This window comes from Ahaetulla prasina, chromosome 7 (genome assembly GCF_028640845.1).
Source record: "Ahaetulla prasina isolate Xishuangbanna chromosome 7, ASM2864084v1, whole genome shotgun sequence".
Classification (NCBI taxonomy): Eukaryota; Metazoa; Chordata; class Lepidosauria; order Squamata; family Colubridae; genus Ahaetulla; species Ahaetulla prasina.
The window spans coordinates 56,105,310-56,128,961 of record NC_080545.1 but is presented as its reverse complement, the minus strand read 5'-3'; the positions used below and the strand labels follow the sequence as shown (position 1 = coordinate 56,128,961).

Below are 23,652 nucleotides of genomic sequence, written 5' to 3'. Positions count from 1 at the left end.
GCTCACTATGGAGACTGTCGGCCTGTCTGTTCCTGCTTTGTCATCGTTATATGGTTCCTGCTCCATCTGTCCTCCTACCAACTGGACACCCGCTGGAAGATTCATCATTTTTATTACTCTGGGATTTTACCATCTTAGCATCCCTCGCCGATTTGCACTTTTCTATGCGCTACACTGTACATGAACTCTTGCGCCTGCGAGGTGCCCCCGCCTCGCAGGAATGGCCCACGTCGCTACCAAGGGCCAGCCTCAATGACGGGTCTTGGGACCCACAGAGGTGGCATGCGAGAAGAAAGAGCCTTTGGGGGTTTTTAGACAGGGTATTTTTAAGGGGTGGGAGGGTTAGGGCGGGTGATGGGGGTAGCCCGTCGGGAGGGAAACCAGTTCCAGCGCAGGCTCGTGGCGACTATCAAATGGGTTCGGAGGTTATGGGGGGGGAGTGTGTTCCTTTGTGTGAGGGTGAGTCTATTTGCACGGTAAGTGGGAGGGGCAGATATGGCGGAAGGGGGGGATCGTATCGACGTAGGGGGTCACGCGTTCGATGTATGCAGGCGATCGCGTGCCCCGATCCCCCTGACTTTTCCCGTTCCCCGGATGGTCAAGACCCTCAGAGCCTGGGCCTTCGTCTGATGTTATGCAACGCACGGTCCGTGGCCAATAAGGCCCCCCTAATACATGATTTGATTCAGGGGGGTGCCGCGGATATTATAGGCGTTACGGAGACCTGGTTGGGCACTGAAGGGGGTGTGCCCCTGGTTGAGATGTGCCCACCGGGTTTCCATGCATTTCATCAGCCGAGGGCCCAGGGTAGGGGTGGAGGGGTGGCGGTTGTTATTAAAGAGAGTCTAGAGCCGAGGGAGACCACTGTACCTCAGATTGCCGGGTGTGAATCCCTCTTTGTGAGGTGGGGTCATAGATGTCAGATGGGCTTGCTGGTCGCGTACCTGGCTCCTTGCTGCGTGACAGCTGCCCTGCCCGAGCTCCTGGAGGTGCTTGCCGGGGTGGCAGTGGAGACCCCCAGACTTTTAGTCATGGGGGACTTTAACTTGCCATCTGCCGGCTCGTCATCGACAGTAGCTCGGGAGTTCTTGGCCTCCATGACGGCCTTGGACCTGACTCAAGTAGTGGATGGCCCCACTCACATCGGGGGAGGCACACTGGACCTGATTTTCATCTCTGGTCAGTGGTTGAAGGATCTGGACTTGAGAGATATAGTCACAGAACTTTTGTCATGGTCAGATCACTCTCTCCTTCGCCTGGACTTTCTGACCGCTACCCAACACCGCAGGGAGACGGAACCATTACATTGGTACCGTCCCAGGCGCCTGATGGATCCAGAGAGGTTTCGGACGGAGCTTGGGCCACTTCCTGAGGGTCTGGCTCACGGCACGGCAGAGGAACTAGCCGCAGCCTGGGAACAGGCTGCGGCTGGGGCTTTAGACCGTGTCGTGCCTTTGCGGCCTCTGACCCGGCGCAGATCCCAACCGGCTCCTTGGTTCTCCGAGGAGCTGAGGGGGATGAAACGCCAGAGAAGACGCCTAGAGAGTTCCTGGAGGTCCAGCCGTTCAAAGGCTGATCGGACACTAGTTAGATCCTATACTAGGACCTACCTAGTGGCACTGAGGGAAGCGAGGCGTTGCTACGCCTCCTCCCTCATTGCGTCGGCAGATAACCGCCCAGCTGCCCTGTTTCAGGTGACCTGCTCCCTCCTTCACCAGGGGGAGCGGGATGACCCGTTGCAGGGACGTGCTGAGGAGTTTAACGGTTATCTATATGATAAAATCGTTCAGCTTAGGGACGGTCTGGACCAAAATTGTGGCGATTCGGACGGGGCATCTGAGGGCGGTCTTGGTGATGTTGTCTGGGATGAGTTTGACCCTGTGACTCCCGAGGACATGGACAGGTTGCTGGGTAGATTGAATGCCACCACGTGTTTACTGGACCCGTGCCCCTCCTGGCTGGTGCTGGCCACTCAGGAGGTGACACGAGGCTGGCTCCAGGGGATTACGAGCACTTCCTTGTTGGAGGGAGTCTTTCCGGCCGCCTTGAAAGAGGCGGTGGTGAGGCCCCTCCTCAAGAAGCCTTCCCTGGACCCGGCTGTTTTAGGTAATTATCGTCCGGTCTCCAACCACCGCTCCGCGGCGAAGGTTGTAGAGAGTATGGTGGCATATCAGTTTCCCCTGCACCTGGAGGAAACTGTCTATCTGGACCCGTTCCAGTCCGGCTTCCGGCCCGGTTACAGCACTGAGACGGCTTTGGTCGCGTTGGTGGATGATCTCTGGAGGGCCAGGGATAGGGGTTGTTCCTCTGCCCTGGTCCTATTAGACCTCTCAGCGGCTTTTGATACCATCGACCATGGTATCCTGCTGCGCCGGTTGGAGGGATTGGGAGTGGGAGGCACCGTTTATCGGTGGTTCTCCTCCTATCTCTCTGACCGGTCGCAGACGGTGTTGACTGGGGGGCAGAGGTCACCCCGCGCGCCTCACTTGTTGCCGCAGGGGTCGATTCTCTCGCCCCTTCTGTTCAACATCTATATGAAGCCGCTGGGTGAGATCATCAGTGGCTTCGGTGTGAGGTACCAGCTGTACGCTGATGACACCCAGCTGTACTTTTCCACACCGGGCCACCCCAATGAAGCTATCGAAGTGCTGTCCCGGTGTTTGGAAGCCGTACGGGTCTGGATGGGGAGAAACAGGCTCAAGCTCAATCCCTCCAAGACGGAGTGGCTGTGGATGCCGGCATCCCGGTACAGTCAGCTGAGTCCGCGGCTGACTGTCGGGAGCGAGTCATTGGCCCCGATGGAGAGGGTGCGCAACTTGGGCGTTCTCCTGGATGAACGGCTGTCTTTTGAAGACCACTTGACGGCCGTCTCCAGGAGAGCTTTCCACCAGGTTCGCCTGGTGCGCCAGTTGCGCCCCTTTCTAGACCGGGATGCCTTGTGCACAGTCACTCACGCCCTTGTGACGTCTCGTCTGGACTACTGCAATGCTCTCTACATGGGGCTCCCCTTGAGGGGCATCCGGAGGCTGCAGTTAGTCCAGAATGCAGCTGCGCGGGTGATAGAGGGAGCCCCTCGTGGCTCCCGAGTGACACCTATCCTGCGCAGGCTGCACTGGCTACCTGTGGCCTTCCGGGTGCGCTTCAAGGTGTTGGTGAACGTCTTTAAAGCGCTCCATGGCATAGGGCCGGGTTATTTACGGGACCGCCTGCTGCTACCGAATACCTCTCACCGACCCGTGCGCTCTCACAGAGAGGGACTCCTCAGGGTGCCGTCGGCGCGACAGTGTCGTCTGGCGACGCCCAGGGGAAGGGCCTTCTCTGTGGGGGCTCCCGCCCTCTGGAACGAACTCCCCCCAGGACTCCGTCAACTTCCGGACCTCCGAACCTTTCGCTGCTTAAAACTCACTTATTCATCTGCGCTGGACTGGGTTAGTTTTTTAAGTCTATGGGTTTTTAATGGGTTTTTATTTTTAAATTTTAATTGTGGCCAATTTAATAAGTTTTTTAACTGTATTTTAATCGTATTTATAGTGTATTGTGTATTTTTTACCTGGCTGTGAACCGCCCTGAGTCCTTCGGGAGAAGGGCGGTATACAAATTTAAATAATAAATAAATAAATAAATAAATAGAAGTATTATTAGTGGTATTAAATAGTTTGACATCATCAGCAAAGAGAACACAATAACTTGAGATGAGGTCACAGAGATCATTTATGTATAGTATGAAGTGTGTTGGTCCAAGAACACTACCTTGGGGAACACCACTTTTGACAGGAATAGGATTAGATATAACATTGCCAATTTTGACCACTTGTTGTCTATTTGACAGGAAGGCATTTATCCAATTGTGAAGAGGTCCCAAAATGCCATAGGATTTTAGTTTGAGGAGTAGTTTATCATGTACTACTGAATCAAAAGCTTTGCAGAAGTCTATGTAGATTGCATCTATTGTTTTTCCTATCTATTGTATTTTATCTATTGTATTTTATCTATTGTATTTGTATTGTATTTCCTATCTATTGTTATAATGAAATTATAATACACAAAGCCTGTCTTGAACTCATTTAAAAATAGAACTGTGTATAGATTCACCTTCAAAAGCCAAAATGCTGCATGGTTTGCAATACGATGGATAGCTTTTAATGTATTAGAATACTTTAAAACAATATTTTTAAGCACTGGGCTTTGTAGCTGCCATGCAATTTAGAAAACACCCCACCACTACAGCAGTGTTTGATTTAAGGTATTTCCAACAGATATTACATTAATATTCTTTGAATCATATTTTGCCCTTTGAATCTGGATTATTCCATAGCTGCTATTTAAAATAGCACTGTACTTCAAAATCCTTTTCACTGTTCTCATTTAAGTGAAAGGAAAAACAATTGTTCTAAATGAGCTGCTGTGTTCTTGTAGTTATGAGATGTAGGGTTCTTGTTAGTTACCTTAGTTAAAAGATGATCAAGAAGCGGGCGTGGCTACTGCTGCTTCCATCGTACACCCATACCTCTAATGGTTTGTAACTTCCTTGGCTTCCAACCTCTCAATAAATCCAAGAGAAGACACCAAGAAGGGCCTTTCTTCTTCCTAGATGAGGAAGCAGAGACAGTCAAAGAGTTAAAAGTTGAAAATATCACCAACATAAATTAGAAACAAAATGAAAAAAATGAGACTAGTGGAGGAAAATAAACACCTTTTGCACAAGAGATGAAACCACTGGTAGATTGGAAGAAAGAGTTTGACATGTTCATTTAAAAAGTCTTGAACTGCTTTTCAAGACAATATGGGACTAACCGTAATTGTTGGCATTGTAGAGGTTTAGAACAATGTAAATATCTAAATATGGTCCAAAAGGCAGAACAGCAGATTGCAGCAATTGCCTTAAGGCTTTTGGACTACCGCAAATAATTTTGTATTATTTTCTAATTGCATTCTGATCCACTCCTCTCCTCTCCTCTTTTCTCCTCTCCTCTCCTCAGTTGTGGAGCCTGAATGTGAAAAAAGCTCAGCTACAACATATTACTGGTACAGAGAAGCACTCAATATTTCTAATTCTATATCTGAGAGTGGAGGTCTGAATTGGAAAATGACCATCTGTTTGTTGGCTGCATGGGTTATGGTGTGCCTGGCAATGATTAAAGGCATCCAATCTTCAGGCAAAGTGAGTATTGCCACCTACGTTCTTATTCACCACACCCCTTTGCCTATTTTGCCAAAGTTTGCTGGAAGATATGACTCATTGAGTGTGCTTGTGTATGTTTCTTTATGCTTTCAAGTAGAAAAATGTTGGTATAATAATTTTTAAATTATAGTCTGCTAAAAACAAAAACCATCTTTAAATAAAAAAAGGATTATTGTGGCATGAGAACCTTGATCTGTTTTCATTTGTTATGAATAATACTTATAATTACATCTCAGCACTTAATTAAAAAGAAAAGAAAACCCATTGGAGTGGGGTTATTAACTCTATCTTTTTTTTTTGAATTTTTTTTATTTTTTGCACACAAATAAAAACATACAATATATCTTTTCTGAACAAAATTTCAGCCAGGTACATGTTTACATCCAGTTTGGTTTTTTCCAACACTTCTTATATGCTTTCATCAATATATTTTCCTTCCCTTTTTTTAAGTTTCCTATTTGCATTTCTCTTAAAAATCTAATCATTTCAATTATTCCCTGTGCCATTTTTTTTGAGGTGTGTGTGTGTTGTAGTTGTTACTTTTATCAGAGTCAAAACAGTTTGTTGACAAAATCCTCCCTTTCGGTTCTCACCACTTATCACTACAGTAGAGAAATTTTCCACAGCAAATGTTAGAGTAATTTTCTCTTCCGCCTTAGGGTGTCACTTTCCAATCCACAATTCAATCAACATTTAGCAAAGGTATCCATTTTGTTTCCTTTACTTAGAGCCATGCCTTGTTTTACTTTAACTTTTTAGTTCTTCCAATTAGTCTCATTTAAGATTTATATCCCAATTTACTTAATTCCACTTCATAGAGGAAAAAGAAAATCAGAGAAATTCCATCACGTTGTAGTTTTAAAATCCTCCAGTTTTTTCCTTTTTGTAATCTGTAACAAGTTTTAAAAGTCTCCAAATTTTCCAACTTTAATTAAGGGTTCCCTTATTTTTTCTTTTTTGCTTGAGGGATCTCTGGTTCAGTTTTAAAAGTCAAACTTCTCTCGGGTCTTTGGGTACTACTTCCGTTTCTTTTATTTTGCTATGTTTACAGTCCTTCCTAATTTAGCCGCTATTCCACGCCAATTTATTTATTTATTTATTTTTGCAAATATCAAATTTAGAGTGGTTCTTTGTGAGTTAGTATTCACTCACCTGGCTTCAATATTTCATCCAAATCACCACTCCTGCTCAAAAACTTGGTCCGGTTACCCCAGCTTAGTGATGGGTGCCAAAGTCATCTCCCCCACCGTTGAGTTGAAGAAGTTCCTTTCAGTCATCCGAGGTGCCTCCCCTTCTTCACCGTCCCTACAGGACAGCTCCGGTCCGAAAACCTCTCAAACAGCAGTTCATTGGCCTGGGGATTTGCAGAGCTCAGCGGAGCTTGCTTTCCCCCGTCTGTCTCGCCGTGATTCTTCCAGTAGAATCTAGCTCTATCTTTGAGCACAGTTTGCTTTATTAATTTGATTTGGACTAAGTCTGAGAAATAGGGAAACAGTCAGTTCAAGTATCAAACATTTGTGATATCATATGGAAGACTCTAACAGGAAGAAAAAGATCACTCAAAGAGATGTGCAATCTTTTAAGGAAATTGTGAATGATGAGACAGAGCAGTTGGGGCTCAGAATAGGAGCCCCAAATAGTACAGAAGATAGCATGGCTTTGTTTGAAGAAGATAGAGTGGAAAAGAGAGCTAAATAGGATAATTAAAATTAATCACCTAATTAACCATGTTGGAGAAGCAAATAATCAAGATGAGCAAAAATGATGGTGCCATCAAGTTGGTATTGACTCCTAGAGATCATATAGAACTACTCCTGGATGAACATGGCAGTAGCACATTCAGAAAATATAATTGGTTGGCTTCAGAGTTTCATCCGATTTTATGCAGCCATAATTTATGAATAATCCAAGCTAAAAATGATAAATTTCATCTGAAGATAAGTTTCATACTAAGTGATCTCCTGACACTTAATCACCCTTGTATCCTTCTTTGTAAACCTCCCAGTTCCATTAAGTGTCTACTTTTGGCTCATAATGCTAGATTAGACCAACCTCTAATTCAGCAGGGCTCTATTCTTTTCTTTTGAGCCATTCACAACTGATTTGGATTGTTCAATAATATGTCTAAAATTTAGATTGCATATTCTTTATTTCTTCTGCAGTGAGGAAGAAAACATTATTTGTAATATATGGAGGTAGTTAATTAAGCCTTTTATTTGACATCCTTTCAACTGCACAAACATTTTCATATATATTTCATATCTTGTTTTTTTCCTCTGTAATTATATACATATGGGAATTCTTCTCATGAATGTCTTTCCTGTGAGGAAAAAAACCCCTTGATTGTAGTGAAATGTGGTCTGGCTATACCACTTATCAAGAAAACTGTACTTTAGATCAGGGGTGGGGAACTGTTGCCCTATTATGACCTGTGGACCAACTCCCAGAATTCCTGAGCCAGCATGGCTGACTCAGGAATTCTGGGAGTTGAAGTCCACAAGTCATAGTTTCCCACTTCTGCTTTAGATGCTTTGTTTCAAAGGTGGGTTGTCATTCAGTGCAATCACTTCTAAATTAGCTTATTCATAATGGCTTTCACTTATTATTTTTTTCTCAGCTATAACAGTAGTAGCTGTCAAAAAACTTTGGTTGACATCAAAAACTTAAATGGATTTGAACTTGAAGTGGAGACCATTGATTGTAGGCTAGACTGGGAGGTTAAGAAAACATTTCAAAAAAAGGCAATGGCCAACCTCCATATTATTCCAGGAAAATTAGATGTGGTCATAAAGTCACCAAGAACTGAGCTTTATCTTTTATATTAATAATTTATTACCCACTTTCAGGGCACAGTTGCCGTTCTCAGACTTATGTTTTAAAATTCATAGTATATTTTCCTGAAAAATAATAACTTGGCCACCAAATTAAAACTATATTGTTCCATCACTTGAAATGGAGTGATACCATTGTTAAATCAGAAAAAGAGAGAGGGGGGAGAGAGAGAGAGAGAGAGAGAAAGAAAGGAAAGAAAGAAAGGAAAGGAAGGAAGGAAGGAAAGAAAGAAAGAAAGAAAGAAAGGGAAAAAGAAAGATGGTTTTCTTGGAAGAAAGTGTTTTGGCAAAATCCGAAAAGACTTCCAGAGAGCATTCTGAGACAAATATGCTTTCAGTTTTCCTTTTCTCCACTGGGCTGCCTTTTTTCTAATGGAAAAAAAATCATTTCTTAGCAAATCATTGGATTTAAACCAGAGGCTTCTGTTTGTCAGTCTATAAACTTCTAAGAACTTCTTTCTTTCTCAGAAACAAATCTCTTTATCTGTCTTATGTTATTTCTGATAATATTATATTCCAATCATCTAATATCGAGAAACCCACAAGAAAGGTAAAGAGTCAAAGGTCGCCCCAGAAACCTCCAGAAGGTGTTACTAAATAGCTTTTATATGATTTTAGCATGGTGGGAGATTTACCTGTGCATGAATTGGACTAAATATTGATTGAATGGTAACTATATTTAATTACTTTTGAACATAAAAATAAAATCAAAATTAGTTTTCGCCTACCTTTGCAGTCTCTGTCATTGAGCAAGATGATAGTTCATGTTATCCATATCGGTGCTGATACAATAGAGAGATGGGCAAGAAACATGTTCCTGATAACAATTTGTTATTTTTAAATTATGGTTTACAGGTACACTGATGTCCTAAATGAATACGGAGTGAGGGACCTTTCTTTCTTTTACTTAGTGAATCAGTGGGGCAAGAAGCCTTTGGCTTCAGAAAGTACCAAACACAACAGTGACTCTGATATATCCACTAGTCTTCTCTATAAAGCAGGGGTGTCAGACTCAAGTCTTCATGGCTGTGTCACATCACGTATTGGGGACTTTTTTCCCCTTTGCTAAATCAGGCATGGGCATGGCCAGCATGTGACACATCTGGCCTATAGGCCGGAAGTTCAACAGCTCTGCTTCAGAGACATGATTTAATTGTTATGGTCTCTCTTGGTGATGATGCATGTTTCTCTGCTCTGTTCTCATTTATTTCAATATAAAATAATTTCTGATTTCAATGATACATTTATTTCAGTAAAGGAGCAATAACCTTTGTTGGCTTTTACAGACCTCTTAAGCGGGCCTTTTCCAACCTGGTGCCTTCTAATAGAGTTTGACTTTTACTGCCAGCCATCCCCAATAAAGGCTCTACTGCAGGGGTCTCCAAACTTGGCAACTTTAAGATTTGTGGACTTCAACTCTCAGAATTCCTCAGCCAGCAAAGCTCCACAAGTCTTAAAGTTGCCAAGTTTGAAGACCCCCTGCTCTACTGGTTGGAGATTAGGGCAGTTGAAGTCCAACACATTTGGAGTGTGACTGTTTGGATAATTCATTATCTTAAGACAACACAGAATTGACTGCTAAAAACCTACATTTCTGACTAGTTCCATTGCTATTGTCAGTCAGGGCAGGATGATTGAGAAATTTTGTTTTGCTTTTAAAATGATTTACTCTTAATATCTTTCAGGTAATGTACTTTAGCTCTCTTTTCCCTTATGTGGTACTTCTGTGCTTTCTGATCAGAGGGCTGCTTTTAAATGGTTCACTGGATGGGATTCGTCATATGTTTACTCCAAAGGTAATGCTTGATCGCTTCTGATCCCACTTACTATTTGTCTTTCAATAGCTTCAATAAACTCCTAATCAGTTAGAAGTCTACTGATTTGAGAAACATGTGCTATGGAAGATCGTTGTAGCTCAAATATAAAAGGTCATTATTTTTGTATTTTTAAACTACATCATCACTCTTAGAGAATTAGGAATTTTCCATCTAATTGGTATTGTCCTTGGTTCTTGATTCATACTAACTTTCAGTGGTTTGAGTTTACAGCAGTAAGAAAGAGACCCAAAACATTGTATTGGCGTGCTTGATAAAAGAAAAGAAGATAACTTAGCCTGCAACAGGAGGATAACAAATTTATGTTACTCTTATAATGTAAGTTTCAAAATTAGATAAAGAAATCCTTGATATACACACACCCTCCTCCGATTCCCTTTTCAGTTGTGTTCTACTGCATGGATTGAGTCAAATGTGGAGAAGGGGATAGTCCCCACCAGTATGCCCCTGCTCTTCTTCATGGGATTAAGGAGTGAAAGTTTAAAGAGAGATATTTAATAAAGCTGTGAGGAGTGGCTCAACTCCACATTGGGGAATTGCCTCAAGGCTACAACAATCTGATTCAAAGTGATGCTGCAACTTGAACAATTACTGGTAACTAACTCTGCCCAAACCAGGAATCATCTTGTATTGTAAAGCTCCAAACAGCATAGCCACAAATGCTTTTTCATTCTGTTGTGCCACTTCAAATGGGCACTTCAATCAAATTTTGATCAAAGCAAAATGCCCCTTTGAAGACCTTCACAGCTGCAGCTATTATGTAATCTAAATTATCTTAGTACACAGTTGAAAAGTGATTAACGCGTTGCAAAGTATACATCAGATTTGTACAAGACAATTCCAAATCTATCTTGAGCATTAACACGTAGCAGAATCTTGGAAGCATTATTCAAAATGTAACGATGATAAAGTAAACCAGAGAATGATGAAAAGATTTAGGAAAAGTCACCTGGGAAGTCTGAAACAGCAACTGGAAAGAACGAAAATTTATGTAATCCCTTTATATGTGACCCTCAATGATTATACATCCTCTGCAGCTGGGAATTAATTCTACATGCTGTCCATTTTAGATGAGCAACTTGTTTGGGCATGTAATAATCCTTTTGAGAACAGTCAGATACAAATATCCCTTGTATTAAATATTTTCGCAACAATCTTCTTCATCTTCTGCCGCCAACAGTTATTTATTCCCCTCCTTTATGCCCAGTACTTAACGTTAACTCTTTGCATTGCCAGATACACAGAGAGGTAAGAATTGAGTATCTCCTCAGGCTTGGAAGCAATAATAAGAGATCTGGACCTCTGGCTGCATTTTTCTCAACTACCTATTATTTTAAAGGCAGGTTTCTTGCATTGCAGAACACCATTTATCTAGGGAGATTTTCAGTCATCCAGGTCATGATTTAACTCGAGTAGGTAGAATTGACAAAGACCCGAAATCCAAGGGACTGGCTGCTTGTCAGTATAGACAATATCGAGCTAAGAATGGCTCAGAATTTAGTTCTATCGAAGCATTTTATATACTGAAAATACTGGCATGGTGACTTAGTTCATTGCAACCATTATAAATTATCAGACATGACAATGAACTGCAAGTTTTCTTAGACTTGATATAGCTCTGTTAAATGAAGCATCTGATTTAAGCTGGACTTATAAATACATGGAGATAGCCATAATGATTTAAAATATTCAATTTATTGTAACTGAAACAAAAAATTGTCAAACTGGCCCCTCCTATATTACAAATGTCACCTATTCCAGCGGTCCAAAAAACAAGCAGTGATGGCTTTATTGTACACCTCTGATTTAGTGAAACAAATTGTGTCCTGTCCCAAAGGTGCTTTTTCAAGCTTCTAAAGAAGCTTCTTGGATGAGAAGCGAAAGATCTTCCAAGAAAAACCAGAAAGTCCAGTTGCCTCTTGAAAAAAACACTTTTAGGACAGGACACAATTTGTTTCACTAAATCAGAGATGTGCAATAAAGCCATCACTGCTCGTTTTCTGGACCGCTGGAATAGGTGACATTTGTAATATAGGAGGGGCCAGTTTGACAATTTTTTGTTTCAGTTACAATAAATTGAATATTTTGAATCATTATGGCTGTCTCCAAGTATTTATAAGTTCAGCTTAAATCAGATGCTTAATTTAACAGAGGTATATCAAGTCTAAGAAAACTGTTCTGTTATAAACTTGCAGTTCATTGTCACGTCTGATAATGGTTATATAATGGTTGCAATGGACTGAGCCACCATCCCAGTATTTTTAGTATATAAAATGCTTCTATAACACTAAATTCTGAGCCAGACTTAGCTCAATATTGTCTATATTGATAAGCAGCCAGTCCCTTGGATTTCAGATCTTTGCCAATTTTACCTACTCGAGTTAAATCAAATCTTTATTCTGGTCAAAGACCAGCATAATTCTATCTACAATTCTGTGGCAAAATTTATGCTTTTTCATTGATACACCTGTTAATCCTCCATCCTATTAGAAGTAATTATCATATTTGCAATGTTTTTAACTTCTAAGGAAGTGAACATACAGTTGTATCCTTAAGTCCATAAATTCATTTTTCATCAAATAATGAGTAGATGTAGCAATATTTGAACTAAAAAACTCAGAGAAATGTGATTACTGACATGTTGAGGGGGAAAATAAAACCACAAAGAATTTTCCTAGGGTAAGATTATGTGACTGAAAACAGCATCAAAAGCAATTGGAAAGTGAGAATAAAAATTGTGTTTTTAGTGCCATCTAGTGATGCAACTATGGTATGTCAATTTGGGAAGATTTGTTCATACGTGATAAATCTCAATAGAAGTATTTAGATAGAAAGCATTTCCTATTATTGAAATGTACATTTTTAGAAAAAAATCACTCTATCAGCTTGGAAAAATATTTGGATTTGCTTTCATTTTAAGAGTGCATTATGTTCAAAAAGAATATTAAAATAATGGGCTGGTTTAAAATTTCTGTTTGCTAGATAATATTACTGACATTTGGCATACATCAAATTACATAAACTGTGATCTTAAATCCGCTTTCAGTGAAATAAACACCATTGAACTAATAACATGTCCATCAAATTAGATAGGCACAGATATGTGGCCATAAGTACTGCTTTAGCTTTAGCTAATGAGTTGTTCTGTTTTCACAAAGTAAAATTTACGTTTCCATTCAAGATCTGTTCAAGCTATGTACTTTCTATAATTGATATAAAAGTGAAAAATAATTTTAAACATTCCCCAAATCTTGGTTTTTCAAAAAATGTTACAAATATTGTTGAATAAATCTTTCAAATATTAAAAGTACATTTTTTTCAAAATCCTGAAAAAGATTTTCTTTTTTATATAGGAATCATAACCATACTGTGATTTTGATTTGGAGATTAAGCAGCAATTCATAATACAGAATTCAAACCAGCCTCTCGGTTTAGTTCTGCTGGATGGTTGTTCTTTGTTATTTATGACATGCCAAAATTTCTCTGGGCAAATTCCAGTTATCCTTAAGAACAATATTGACAGTATTATTGGAATTTTTACGTATGTCAATGGAAAACAGCCAAAATTTTAATGTTAGTTTTATGTAACATTTGGAATAGGTTTTAGCTATTTTTCAAAACAAATAGAGGACAAAAATATACTCTTGATTATCTAGTGCAGTGTTTTTTTTGTCAAATTTAGCAACTTTAAGATGTGTGGACTTCAACTCCCAGAATACCTGTTGCTGGCTGAAAAATTCTGGGAGTTGAATTTCACTTGTCTTAAAACTTCTGAGGTTGACAAATACTGATCTAGTGACCATTATCAAATTGGGCGGAGCTGTGTGTGTTACCCCTGGAAAGTGATATTTAGAATGTTTCCTGATTATTTGCTGCCTCTCTGCTTAATAGAAATGCTGCATTTTGTAGTTGACTTATATTGTATCTGATTTCAAACAGCTTGAAATAATGCTGGAGCCTAAGGTGTGGAGAGAAGCTGCTACTCAGGTGTTCTTTGCCTTAGGACTTGGATTTGGTGGAGTCATTGCCTTTTCAAGCTACAACAAGCGAGACAACAACTGCCATTTCGATGCTGTTCTGGTGTCCTTCATCAATTTTTTCACTTCTGTGCTGGCAACTTTAGTGGTGTTTGCTGTTCTGGGCTTCAAAGCAAACATCATAAATGAGAAATGCATTGTCCAGTATGAATATTTATTTATCAATTTTTATAGAATATTTCACTTGGGAATTTCTATCCTTATTCTTTTGGCTGATTGTGTGCCTTTGCATTTTTGTGTTTATTTTGTAGAAATTCTCAACAAATTATCAGCCTTCTGAATAGTGGAAATCTCAGCAAGGCTATCATTCCTCATCATATTAATTTATCAAGTATTACAGCAGAGGATTATAATCTGGTTTATGATATCATTCAGAAAGTTAAAGAAGATGAATTTCCTCTGGGTTTGAAACCATGTCAAATTGAAGATGAACTTAATAAGGTTAGAGTGATAATTCAATCCATGACACAAAGTTTACAAATGACCAGTTGTTTTAATAAACCTCTAGCCCTTTGAGAATAGCTTTGCTTCTCACTTCCAAGGTAAAGGTAAAGGTTCCCCTCGCACGTATGTATTAGTTGTTTCCAACTCTAGGGGGCAGTGCTCATATCCGTTTCAAAGCCGAAGAGCCAGCGCTGTCCAAAGATGTCTCCATGGTCATGTGGCTGGCATGACTAAATGCCAAAGGTACATGGAACGCTGTTACCTTCCCACCAAAGGTGGTCCCTATTTTTCTACTTACATTTTTTATATGCTTTCGAACTGCTAGGTTGGCAGAAGCTGGGACAGGTAACGGGAGCACACCTTGTTACGCGGCTATTCAAACTGCAGAACTGCCGACCTTTTGATTGACAAGCTCAGTGTCTTAGCCATTGAGCCACCACGTCCCATTCACTTCCAAGGAATGTACTAAATCAGAACTTTGCTTCAAGTTTCCTTGTCTATGTTTTATCCATTTCCATCCCTATCAGTTTCATAACTGGAACAGTTTATTGCTGATGTTAAGGAATGCATAGCTGGTTAATTTTTTAAATTAATTTTTCAATGCAGTAAGCCACTAGTGGCTTATATTTATTTATTTATTGTTTATTTATTTTTTACTAAAACTTATTGGTACCCATCTTACCACAGGGTAACTCTGGGCAAACCTATACATATACATTAAAACATAAATAAAACCAAACATTAAACCCTAAGGAATGGGGGGACGCTGGTGGTGGAATGGGGTGGTGGTGGGATCTGTGTTTACTTGATCAACCATCTCTACTGTGCTGTTCCCCATTGGAGCGCCAAGCCAGTTGCAGAGTCATATCTTTAGGTCCTTATGAAAGGAGGGTTGGGACCAACCTCACATTGGTTCCAGAAGGCAAGAGCAACAGCTAAGAAGGCCCTCCTCCTGGACCCCGCCAGCCAAAATAATTGGATAAACAGGACCCACAGCATGCTTCCTCTGCTTGTGTGAGTGGAATGAATCAGGCTTATGGCAATAATGAACAAAGAAAACTCTTGGAATAAAGCAATGATCAGAAAATCATCTGACTCAGTTTAGCTGTCATAACTGCTCTAACCAATAGCATCCATCCCTGCTTCTCTTTACTAAGTGTCTTTGTTCACCATACAATGTCTCTACTTTTCAAACTTCCTCTTTACGAATTTTAATCACTGAGATTTCTTCTTGACAGGCTGTTCAGGGAACTGGTTTAGCTTTCATTGCCTTCACAGAAGCCATGACACACTTCCCTGCTTCTCCTTTCTGGTCAGTGATGTTTTTCCTGATGCTGGTAAATCTAGGGCTTGGCAGCATGTTTGGAACAATTGAAGGGATCACTACACCTATAGTTGATACATTCAAAGTGAGAAAAGAAATTCTGACTGGTGAGTTGGCATACATTTCTTTCTTTATATTTGATGTTATCTACATGAAAATGGCCTCTACAACATAGCTTCCTAATCTGTTTTTATACTAATGGAATGCTTTTTACCGGTAGAAAAAGGTGCTTTTATTCTTCTTTGAAATCCTTCCTATCGCAGGACTGTTCAGAGCAGATTAGGACCATGTGCTAGTTACTGCAGGGCAGAGATAGAATTGCCTCTCTTTGATAATAGATGTGATTCTGTCAACAGAAGACCACATGGATTTTATTAGAGGTGTGCAAAGGATTTCAAGTTCAACATTTTCAGTAGGCTGTTCTGGTTTCAAAGGAAGTGCTCATACATTTTTCTGATCCTACTAGCAAGGTCAGAACAGTACACTTCTTATGAGGATGGAATAGTCCATCTCATATATGGAACGGCTGTTTGAAGACAAAAAGGGAAATTTAGGGAGCCAAATTATTCAAATGGAAATTATTTAGCATACTTTTTAGGTTCTATTAATCCTTGTTCTGAATATTTAGACCTGCTTGATTGTTACCAAGGCTGGCCATGAAGAGGTGCTTTGGAATTAGTGTAAAATCAATGTTTCTTTGTGGGTGCATATGAGGACGCCTTTGAGTAAGGGCTCATCCTGGTGACTGCCTAGAGAATAATAATAATATCAGAGTTGGAAGGGACCTTGGAGGTCTTCTAGTCCAACCCCCTGCCCAGGCAGGAAACCCTACACCATTTCAGACAAATGGCTATCCAACATTTTCTTATGTTAAGGACTTATGAGAAGACCTTAAAGTTTCCTCTACAAGGTTTTTCAGAAGTTGTTTGTCATTGTCTTCTTCTTCGGGCCGAGAGAGAGTCACCCAACTGACTTTGTGAGCTGAACTGAAACTTTTAAAGTGTCACAGACTCTTTTTGGGATAAAGGAGTTTCCTATAAGGTCATAAATCATTTTTTTCAGTGCCGTTGTAATTTCGAATGATCACTAAATGAATTGTTGTAAGTTGAAAACTGCCTATATTAAACGCTCAACATAGATTAACCAATTAACAATAAAGTGATTCCAAAAATCACTTGATAGTTAAAATCTGCAAAAAGAGGTGCATCTTTACAGTTTTTCTAAATATCAAGGTGGAGGCCAATCACAATTTCTAATGGGTTATTTTACATAACTTGGGAACGTTTTCCAAAGACCATCTCCTGAATGTTGGAAAACTGCAGAGTCATTGGAATGGCATGAAAGTGTAAATTAGAGTCAGGAGAGATATCACAAAGAGAGACAGTCTATTTGTGCCATTCAGCTTCTCAAGTTTGCCAGATTTAATTTTTTCATCTTTCTGTATTTCTTTGCATATTTCTTTTTTACATTCAGATTAAATTTGTTTCATATTTGGTGTATACTTCAGTAAATTATTTGGATGTCTTTTTGCCTAACACATGTTCTATGACAAGCTGCTTCCCTAACACAATACGGTAATGAAAACAATTTCCATTAATGTAGGCATTGGAGAATTACATTACAACATTTGAAGAAGTATGATTAAAGAAAAGTCTATTGACTTATATTGGTTGAAATTTGGTTTACATATTTACAAACATATTTATTCCTGTTCCAATATATCATATTCACAGGAACATACGAAACTATCTTATACTACTGTAAATCAAATCATTGGTCTGCCTAGCCCTATATTGCCGATTCTGACTTGTAGCAATTGTTTTCTGGCCCTACCTACCCAAGCCAAGGTTAAATCTTGTAAGACTTCTATCTAAAAAGTATGAAGCCACTCTTCAAATATTCTATATAATAGAATCTTCCCAGTCTTTTTTAAATTCTAACACTGGGAGTTTGTAACTAACTAGGTAAGAAAAGAGTCATTCCTAGTTTTACCACATATTTCTAGATGAAGAGTAGAGAATAAACAAAAGAAAAGGAAAAAGAAAAATAGCCAAGGTGTAGTTTCATCTCAGAAACAAATGACGATAATACCAAAGGGATTAATGGATATACAACCTCTACTCTTTTTTCTTTCTTTCTGTTTTCTTTTAGTCACTTGCTGTCTTCTAGCATTCTGCATTGGTCTCATATTTGTCCAGCGGTCCGGTAATTACTTCGTAACAATGTTTGATGACTACTCTGCTACACTGCCTCTACTTATTGTGGTCACTTTGGAGAATATTGCAATGAGTTACGTTTATGGAATAGACAAGTAAGTGCACATACTGCATTCTTTAATATGCAACTCTAATAATAATTCTGAAGGTTGCAAACTTATTGTTCTAAAGGGTTGTCCTGCTCTATAAGAAGGTGGCAGGGAAAATTAGAGAATAAAGAGCAGATTTTCTTCCCTCTAAGTCTGGTCGGAACAAATACCATAGGAATCAACTGTTTGCAGTACAAAAATTACAAGATTTATTGAAACAAAGATTGTATACAGTTGTTCCTCTAATACATTACTTAGTCCTAGCACAGCTTATATTGGAGATACACATCACTAATTAACATGAGTTTCTCAGGTATAATAAAGAGACACCAATTAAATTAGTAATACTTACCAAAAGTTGTCTTGTAGCTGTTTAGTCTAGAAATATTTTGTAATGTAGAAAAGATAAGGAGAGAAATAGCATGCAAAAAGCAGAAAACAAACTGTCAATCTATAGAATGGAGACAGTCTTACTACACCCACACTCTTGCCTACTTCACACAGAGCTCTTTTACATTTCTTATTTTGAAAGCTAAAAGTATTAGACTCTGACCAACTGGCTTTCATTGATCTTTCATGGAATTGTGTTACAATTCAGAATATAATTTGGAGAAAGGTTGAGTTGGTCGCGACTAGTTCTTGATAATGGAAGTTCACTTTTATCTTCTCCTGGTCTTTGGTACATTATTCTTTAAGATAATTATAGGAACTGTACTAGATACAGTATATACTGCATTTGTTGACCTTGTTATCCATCACGATTGTCAGAAAGGGTTATTTATTGAACAAGTTTACACAGAGGTTACATTCCATTCAAATATGGTTAGTCCTTGGTTTCTAGATATTTAAAGCTTCCTTCAGGGAAGTGCCATAATAGCTGACAATTTGTGTTGAAGTTGATAGATATATAATTATGAGATACAGTGACATACTTTCCTATGTCTCATGCTAGGCATCATAAAGAACACTTAGATTAAAAATATATTTCTAAAGGTAGCACTGTATTTTTGAAATTATTATCCATAATATTTATAATTCATACATGTACTGTATATTTCATGGGAAAGGTGTATGTCATTGTTAATATTTTTAATTTTTAAATTAACTAGAATGTTTTGCTTTAATTCATATGTTTAGTCCTTCATATACGTTGGGGTGACAACTCTCAGAATTTCAGTGTGGCTATTCATTGGGAACTAGAATCTTGGGAATGACTACGATAGCTTTTGAATTAATAACATTTCTCCTGTTTTCCAGATTTATGGAAGATTTAAAAGATATGCTTGGCTTTTCACCAAATCAGTTCTATTATTATACATGGAAATATATTTCCCCTATTGTTTTATTATCTTTGCTGGTGGCAAGTATTATCCAGATGGTATTAAGCCCCCCTAGTTACAGTGCATGGATTGAAGACAAGGTGAGTGATGCCTATAAGAGACAGAGAGAGAGAGAGAGAGAGAAGAGGGAGGGAGAGGGGGAGAGAGGGAGAGGAGGGGAGAGAGAGAGGAGGAGAAGAGAGAGAGGAGAGGGGGAGAGAGAGGAGGAAGAGGGAGGGAGGGGGAGAGAGAGAGAAAGAAAGAACATGAAGCATTAATGTATGTATGTATGTGTATATATATATAAGTATATGTTATAATAATCATATAGATAATAAGCAATTTAATGTTATAGTGTATGTCTCAAAAGAGCATATTGAACAATTTATAATACCCATCAGACTATGAGAGTGCATGTTTCCTCACTGAGAATTAGCACTGCGACCTAAAAGTCCTTAGGATTGTCCTCTGGGCAGGAGGGGACGGTATAAGTTGTAGATCAGGGGTGTCCAAACTTGGCCCCTTGAAGAGTGGTGGACTTCAACTCCCAGAATTCTCCAGCCAGCAACTTGCTCATATTTATAGCTCATGCTGGCTGGGGAATTCTGGGAGTTGAAGTCCACCACTCTTCAAGGGGCCAAGTTTGGACACCCCTGTTGTAGATGATGATGAAGATGATGACAATGATGATAACTCTCTTAGTAAATCTTTTAGTAAAATAAATTGGATGGGGCAGAGATGCTGTAGTGCAGGAGTCCCCAATCCATGGCCTGTTAGGAACCAGGACGCACAGTGAAGCCTACTGTAAATTGTGCATGTGAGGGGTCTAGAGCAGTGGTTCCCAACCAGTGTGCCGCGGCACTAAGGGGTGCCGTGAGATCTTTTGAGGGTGCCGGGAACTTTTGAGCTACGGAGATTTTAAATATCTATTTCCTTATAAGGGTGCCAGGAACTTTTGAAAGGCTTTCCAAGGGTGCCTCAAACAAGAAAAGGTTGTGCCTCAAACAAGAAAAGGTTGGGAACCACTGGTCTAGAGGGCGCTCTTCTCCTATTCCCCTAGTCTTTTGAAAAATTGTATTCCACAAAACCAGTCCCTGGTGCCAAAAGTGTTGGAGACTGCTGCTATAGTGTCAATAGACACAACTTCCACTCTATCATGCTTACAGGAATGTGTAGCAGTTCCTAATCGCAATTTTGTTTTCCACAAAGTCTCAAGACAATGCTTTTTAACTTTATAATGTTCAAAATGCCCCAAAATGTAGGAACCATTTTTAGGATTAATCATAAAATTGCTTCCTTCTTTGGATTAATTTGTGATTGAACACACCATATATGACTAAAACAATAGCCAGCCATCACACATTGCCTCTTATTTAGTCTTAGGGTACTTAGTTACTGCATGCATGTATTTCAGGAGTTCTCTGAACTCTGTTTAAAATTCTTAGAAAATGGACCATAAAGTTGCCTTGAACAGAAACAAAAAAGGTATTTAAACTGGAATTTAGCACTACTATCAGCTTTGTTGAAAGGGAGTCACAATATGATTGGATTCCACTTCTTACTCTATGTAATAAGGTATGTGATTCTGGCTGACCTCATGTTTAAGCCACAATGAGAAAACTCTAGCCAGTAGCATCAGGTTAACCTATGAGGCATTTTTACTCATCTGTAAATGCATCTGTTTAAAATCGTTCCCACTTTTAAAGCCTTAGCTCATTATGCCCTTCCCAGATAACAGTCATAATTTGGGCTTCACCTCACCTTTTCCATCCTAAAAAGTCATGTTGCTTCCTAGGATTGGGATTAAGCCATTTATAAAATGGCAGTTGAGGAGAGAGGGCAGTGTTAATTGTTGGCTTATCATGGAAACCTGTGCTAATGATGCTTCTCTTGGACCATGCAGGCAAGCAAGGAGTTGCAGAACTACCCAACGTGGGGCCTGATTGTTTGCATCTCTCTAATTGCTCTGGCAATGCTCCCAGTCCCTGTTGTCTACTTGATTCGCCGCTGCAACCTTATTGATGACACTTCAGGTAGTTTGGCAGCTGTTTCCTATAAAAGAGGGCACATTATCAAGGAACCAGTGAATCTCGAGGGAGACGATACCAGCCTGATCCATGGAAAGAGTCCAAGTGAGGGGCCTTTTCCAACCTTTGGCAAAAACATTTACCGAAAACAGTCTGGTTCTCCAGCAGTGGACACTGCCCCCAACGGTCGTTATGGTATTGGCTACATAATGGCAAATATGTCAGATATGCCAGAGTCTGACTTGTAGCTGCTAAGCAGTATTGATGTCTCTGCTTCTATTAAGCTACTGAACATTTGTTCTCTTAAGAGAAGTGATCTGCTTCCCTTACTAGAGTGCAATCTCAGGTGCCCCATGACTGCATCCTTCAAAATATCGTGACATGTGGTACAGAAAGCTTGAAAAAAATTCCCTTTGGCTTGATTTTCTGGTTTCCATTTGTACTGAAGGGAATGCACATAACTATAAATTAGTGATGGCCTAGCTTTGTCAAAAAATGCCAATTTTTAAAACAAAATTATTTTTGCATTTAATTTGAAATTTTTCTATCTTTAAAGTACAGGTGTTACCTCAGTTTGTAGCAATTTTTTAAGTGAATTCATATTTCTCTACTGCTGTAATTGGAAAGTCCTCCTTTGTTCCCGCAATTTAAGTCCCCTTCTATGTATTGGAAAAATTAGTTCCAAAGAATTCACCAAGCCTGTATTTACTGCACTTATTTGTACATATGTTTTGTAGATACCCTATACTTTTTTTAAGCTATCACAGTTGCTTAGGCTACTTGCTGAGTTTTAAGAAAAGGAAACAACATTTACCCTGCAGATTATTTTCTTACACGTAATAGCTGTATAGAGTAGTAGTATTAGACTACCAAGTATGATTATGCTGGAAACACAGAATTCCTCAGCCTGTGGGGAACTGCATATGATGTGGCTGTATTTTACATACTGTATTTGGTTTTTCAGTGTGAAAATGATATAAGCATGAGTCGCTCTGAGACTCTTACAAAACTGTGCAGATTCTGCATTTTTCTAAGCTGTGTGCCTAAAACAAACAAACAAAAAACCCCTCTTCCTAATATTTATTGTGGTTACAAGATTACATACATTATATTTATATACAATATACTTGTAATGTACATATGTATAGTAATAATGTATGTAACTGCTTCAGACCTTGAAGCAAGATGGCTTTTTAAAAAATATGTTTTGCTTCTGTTTTCATGCAAAGAGGAAATCTCCTCAACCCAGTCAGTAATCATAAAGAACTGTATGCCATTACATTTAAACTAAAAATAAAAGAGTGGAAAATGATTGCTTTGTATTTTCTGTAATGTGGCTACATGGGTGTGTCTCCAAAAAATCATGGAAGTAGTTAGATACCTTGAAGAAACTTGGCCCTGTGTTTCAAAGCCATGCATTCTCACATTGTCCCATAAGAAAAACAATCCCTACTATATTCTTCAACTAGCATCACTAACTGGAGATAATGTGTAATTGTAATATATCAGATCTTGAAGTTGCCAGGTTGGGTAAAGTTGATATAACCAGTTTCTGTAGACTAATAGGAATGACATTCTTCTTACCGATTTAATATTACCTGGTCATTGTTTCTGCTACTCTCCTAAGAAAGATTCTGGACATACCAGAATCATGCATAGAACACTTGAAATTATTATTTATTTATTGTCATTGTCATTTAAGTAATATTTTTCTCAGAGAGAAAAGAACAGGATGGCTTAATATAGGATGTAAAATATGTTTTTACAGTAGCCCATTGTAACTTCTGTGCTTGAGATTACAGAAGTTGGGAAGCAGCTGATAGGATGGATAAAGGATGTCTTGAAACCTTTATTTCTCCTGTTGCATGGTTTATACACATGCCGTACGTTCATAATGTGAATGTTTCTGGGTAAGTAAGGATGTAATATTAATTCATTCCTTTTAGAATGATCACCCTAAACTCTGCAGAAGTCTCAGGGGACAGCCCATTTTAACAGCTATGTTATGAAGTAATCCAGGAGAGCTATTCATGGTCCTTTTAGCCACAGCAATTTCTTGCCAAGAACTTCCTAGTAATCCAAAATCCAATTGACCATGGAGATCAACTGAATGCCTCCGACTTTCATATTGGGCTGCAGAAATGGAAGAACTCTCATAACCATTAAATATAACCATTAAATGGCTGCAAAGAAATGCAAGAACATTTATTTGTCATTGCCATATATTTGTAATCTAAATCAAAACAGATCACGAGGACAAAAGATGGCCAGCATTAGAATTCAAAGATAGGCTATGCAGAGACTATACTGTATGTATAGTCTTGTCCAATTCTGAATATAGCTAGGGA

At 39.3% G+C, this 23,652-nt stretch overlaps 1 protein-coding gene across 2 annotated transcripts in view; it reads left to right on the top strand.

Annotated features, from left to right (window-relative positions):
* The window catches only part of SLC6A15 (solute carrier family 6 member 15), a 47,443-nt gene extending 24,840 nt beyond the window's left edge, over positions 1 to 22,603 (top strand). For both annotated transcript variants that reach the window (XM_058191440.1, XM_058191441.1), the window contains 8 exons: positions 4,980 to 5,161; positions 9,699 to 9,809; positions 13,788 to 14,029; positions 14,137 to 14,326; positions 15,568 to 15,760; positions 17,805 to 17,964; positions 19,216 to 19,378; positions 21,181 to 22,603. In XM_058191440.1, coding sequence (XP_058047423.1) covers positions 4,980 to 5,161; positions 9,699 to 9,809; positions 13,788 to 14,029; positions 14,137 to 14,326; positions 15,568 to 15,760; positions 17,805 to 17,964; positions 19,216 to 19,378; positions 21,181 to 21,552 — 1,613 coding nt within the window. In that variant the 3' untranslated portion in view covers positions 21,553 to 22,603. The remainder of the gene's footprint in view (positions 1 to 4,979; positions 5,162 to 9,698; positions 9,810 to 13,787; positions 14,030 to 14,136; positions 14,327 to 15,567; positions 15,761 to 17,804; positions 17,965 to 19,215; positions 19,379 to 21,180) is intronic.
* The last annotated feature ends 1,049 nt before the right edge of the window (positions 22,604 to 23,652 follow it).